The 4,774-nt window shown below is 34.8% G+C and overlaps 1 protein-coding gene across 1 annotated transcript; it reads left to right on the top strand.

Annotated features, from left to right (window-relative positions):
* The first annotated feature begins 1,250 nt into the window (after nucleotides 1-1,250).
* On the top strand, nucleotides 1,251-1,973 carry LOC140862460 (uncharacterized). Its single transcript, XM_073265483.1, has one exon. It carries the CDS (start codon nucleotides 1,251-1,253, stop codon nucleotides 1,971-1,973), a length of 723 nt encoding a protein of 240 aa, XP_073121584.1.
* The last annotated feature ends 2,801 nt before the right edge of the window (nucleotides 1,974-4,774 follow it).

Here is a 4,774-nt window from a genome sequence, read left to right as displayed (position 1 = left end):
GAAATTATATTATAAAAAGGCAAATATACGATAAAATAGAATTTTCCCCAATTTATATTAGTTTGCCTCATAAATTCAACGAATTGAATTGTTTCACAAGATCTAAAATATAATAATATCTTATATTAATGACATTTTCAAAACTATTTTCACCTATAAATTAACTTCACGTTCTTGTAAGATCAATATTTTTTAATATATTTTTATCACTGTTAGAATAATTATTAGTAAACAAACTGTAACTTTAATAATAAAATATTTTTTTAAATTAATAATTCACCACATATCTTAGGTCATGGAATAACGATTACGTACGATAAAAGAATTACTTCCGTCCAACTTATCACAATATATTTTTTGAAAATAAAGTCTAAATTTTTTTCATTAATGTGAGCAAATATTATTAATATTTTTAAATATAAAAAATGAAATAAAAATCATTCTGGCGGATTTCAACGCTATGGCTTCAATGTTTGAAGTTTGAACACCATTGGGGAAAGATAGAGTCCCAACGCAAGTAGATTATATATAGTTGAACCATATTTCAATTAAATGTCATGTACCAATATATGACTCGTTTAGGCCACTTGATCTATATCTATATTATTATTTTTTTTTTGCAAAAAATATACCAAATAAATAGTTCCTTTTATATAGTTTGAAAATTATATTCAAGACAAATACCTACCTCGCTGGGCATGGAGTGCAAACTTGCATAAGAGAAGAGTGTGCAAGACAATACTAATTGATTTCTTCCTCTTTCTTGTTATGGTTTATGGGAAAATAGGTAAAAATAATTTTGTTTGTTCCATTTAGGAAACCGACGACTAGACTTATGGTTTACGCAAACTCGAGTTTTGACATAATTTTAATGAGAAAACTTTTTATTTCCGATAATTAAGTATTAACATGTAATTCGTTTTCTCCCCGATGGAACATTGCGATTCTCTAAACTTAAGAATTTTTTAAACACAAAAACTATTGTAAGTTCGTCTTGCACGTAAATTTTGTGAGACCGACCTCATTCAATATTAAATGTATTAGTAAAAGAAAAATACGTTTAACAAAGTTGCATTTCTATTTTAGTATATAAAGGCTTGGCGGTTAGTGTTTGTATTTTTGAACTGGTATTATATTACATTTTCTCTCCCGATAGTTCTTCAATGGAGGTCGTTCTTCTCGCTCGATTCTTCAATTCCAATATGGTATCAGAGAGCTAGACTGCTATTCTACTCTGTTTATCGTTTGTCATGGAGAGAGGACAACAAGCTCCGAATAATCAAGCTCTGCCGAATCAAATTGGGCGAGCACCTTTTGAAGATACTGGTAGTCCGTTGTATTTGCAGAATGGGGATCATCCTGGTTTGGCTTTGGTCTCACAATTGCTCGCAGGTAATAACTATAATTCCTGGAATCGAGCTATGTCTATTGCGTTAACAGCCAAAAACAAATTGGTGTTTGTTGATGGCTCTTTGTTGCGACCTAAATCCAATAATCTATTGTTTGGAGCATGGATTCATTGTAACGGTATGGTAATTTCGTGGATATTGAATGTTGTGAACTTGAAAATTACGGATATTCTATTGTACATTTCAACAACTTCTGAGATTTTGATGGATCTACGTGATCGGTTTCATGAAAGCAATGCTCCACGCATTTTCCAGATTAAGAAGCTTTTGACTGGTTTACAACAAGGATCTATGGATGTTAATACATATTATACTAGATTGAGAACCTTGTGGGATGAGCTTAAAGATTTTCAACCGGTTTCCGTATGCAATTGTGGTTCAATGAAAGAGTGGATGAATTATCAAAATCAGGAGTGTGTTATGCAGTTCCTGATGGAATTAAATGACTCTTATGCTCAAATTCGAGCTCAAATTCTGATGATGGAGCCAACTCCAGTAATTTCAAAAGTTTTCTCATTGGTGCTGCAGGAGGAGAGCAACGTTCCATACATAAAAATATCATAGATAACGGTGTGGATCCATTGCTTGTAGCAGCTCATCCATCTCATGTTGCTGCTATACGAAGTTTTTCAAACTATAAAGGGAGTAAAAATGGATACACCAGTGATAGACCAACATGTTTTGGATGTATCTTGGTCACACCGTTGATAGATGCTTCGAGATTCATGGCTTTCCCACATGACATCCTAAATATAAGCAGAAAAAATTGGTTGATGGAAAAATGCGAACTAATCTAGCTCATGTACATGTGAATGATGGAAAAATACGAGCTAATCAAGCTCATGTGTCCACTGATGTATCCGTGAGTAGTTTGGAAGAGTCATTAAATATAGAACAATGCAGACAACTTATTGCTTTTTTGAGTTCTAAACTTCAGTCAGGACATAACAACACACTGGAAAGTCAGTAGCATGAACCGTCTGTTTCGTTCTTGAATATTCTTTATCAGTAGGTTTTAATTCTAATCTTTCTTCAGACTGGGTACTTTATACAGGAGTCACACATCACATCTGTTGCTCCCTGAGTTATTTTCTTTCTTGTCAACCCCAAGTTTCTCGTGTTACCTTGCCAAATAATTCCATAGTGTCAGCCACACATTTTGGTTCAGTTCGAGCGACTCCTGAGCTTTTCTTAAATAATGTCTTGTTTGTTTCTCAGTTCTTTTTAAACTTGCTTTCAATAAGCTCATTAACTATACAGATGTCAAGCTTAGTTTCTTTTTCTCATGACTTCTTACACATTTAGGATCTTACCAAGGACAAGATGATTGGGATGGGTAGAAGAGTTGGAAACTTATACATTCTGGACACTCGAACTCAAGACTTTCATCAGGCACTTTGTAATGTTTCTTTTAACAATTCTGAACTTTGGCATCATAGGCTGGGTCACCCATATTTTCCCAAACTTGCTGTTGTAAATAATGATTTGCGCATTGATTCAATAAAACATGAAGATTACTGGATTGTGATACATGTCATTTGTCCAAACAAAAGCGTTTACCTTTTACTTCCAATAATCTGCTTAGTGATCTTCCTTTTCAATTGATTCATATCGATATTTGGGGACCATTTCATACTATAAGTGAAACGACCCTGACCTCTTCTTTAAATTAATTGATAAAGAAAATACGGATTTTAAAAAAATTAAAAATTTCGGCATGACCTATCCGTTTATATAACAACCCACCTGTCACAGACAGCAAACTAAAAGTTTCACTAAAACGGAAAACGATACGATAAAAGCATAAATTTTCCAAAACAATACAAAGCCCATCAAAAGCGTGAAATAGTTAAACGGTTTACATGTCATAAGTACAAATCTATAAATTCTTAAGCTTACATTTATCCAATCAACGAAATGAAAGACTTTAAAGCATTAAAGTAAACTGTTGCGGAAGTCTAGCATAGGTCGGAGGGATGTGTCGTGCCCGCATCGCAGTCCACTCGATCGTCTTGCCCCTTGATCTCAGCGATAATTTAACCTGCACCAAGAAATCATAGTGATTCTAATGAATCAGCAAGTATAGGCAGTGAAATAACAATGGTTAAAAATACCTGCGGGAGTACTAAAAATAATGTACATATAATAGCTTGAATCTTGCTCTGAAAAGCTGTATGATAAATGAGAATGAGACTAACTGCATGCAAATGACTCACATGAATCTCACACTTTTAAACTTGAAACTTTCTTAAACTATAACTGAACCTCATGCATGACTGAAACTGAATTTAAATTAAGATGAGTCAAATCGATACTGAACTGAAACTGTAACTGTGAACTTAGATCCTTGAATTGCAATCCTCTGTTTTTGAATTTTGATCGATCAATGGCTGCAGTATACTATGCCGGCAAGACGCCGAGATCTCACCCGACGCGACATTGCCCCTTATATCTCAATTGGTAGGGATTCCGAGATTTCTCTCGGCCGCACACTACCCGTCGTTTGGCAAGTGATTCGAGGCATACCCCAACCGACATTGCCCGTCTAGTCACAATCATCTCACTTTGTTCAAAAATATTTTTTTTCTTTTCCTTCATTGACTCGACTCAAATACTTAGCATGCATGTATGGACATGACTTACTTTATAAATATTTACTCGATTCTCATATAAATGAGTCAAAATGATTGACAAGGGTATAAAGCATGATTTAAAATAAGGAAGGCATGGTGGTCAGCGGCTGCCCCTAAGAGGGTTCTCAACTTATATCCTATTTCTCCTCAGACGAGTCATAACCCGAGCAATCAAACCAAAAAGCCCTTAACTTAATCTTGCCTTAACCAAATTCGATCCCACTCAAACCGACACTCTCTACACACTTCAAACTAACCCAAGGATTAGGTTATGAACTCCAAAGACCAACCGAGCAACCCGATCAATTCGAATTTCCGTACAACCCTCACATTTATCAAAATTCTGCACTAGACACCCCAACTTGAAAAATTCCTAACTTGACCGAAACTAACCGATTCGCTCCCAATTTGAACCGACACGACCAAAACATCCTAAACTTGACTTAGGACCAGACCTCACCCATCCATAGTGTAAGGCCCGGAATTATTTAATTTTAATCCGAGAATATTTAATTTGAAAATATTTAGAGTTTAGAATTAAATTCTAATATTCTTAAATGAATAAGGATTGAAATTGAATTAAATCGCTTTTCCGGGGACTGAATTGCAAATAGCCAAAAGTTCAAGGACTAAACTGCAATTTGGCTAATATTTATCTCAACTTATAATGATATTCAGCCATTTCAATGTGTTCAGCAGAAGAAAGGGCAGAAACTCGACTTCAACCCTTCC

The sequence above is a fragment of the Henckelia pumila genome, chromosome 4 (assembly GCF_033568475.1).
Source record: "Henckelia pumila isolate YLH828 chromosome 4, ASM3356847v2, whole genome shotgun sequence".
Classification (NCBI taxonomy): Eukaryota; Viridiplantae; Streptophyta; class Magnoliopsida; order Lamiales; family Gesneriaceae; genus Henckelia; species Henckelia pumila.
Note: the sequence above shows the minus strand (reverse complement) of the source record. Positions and strands in the feature narration are given on the sequence as shown.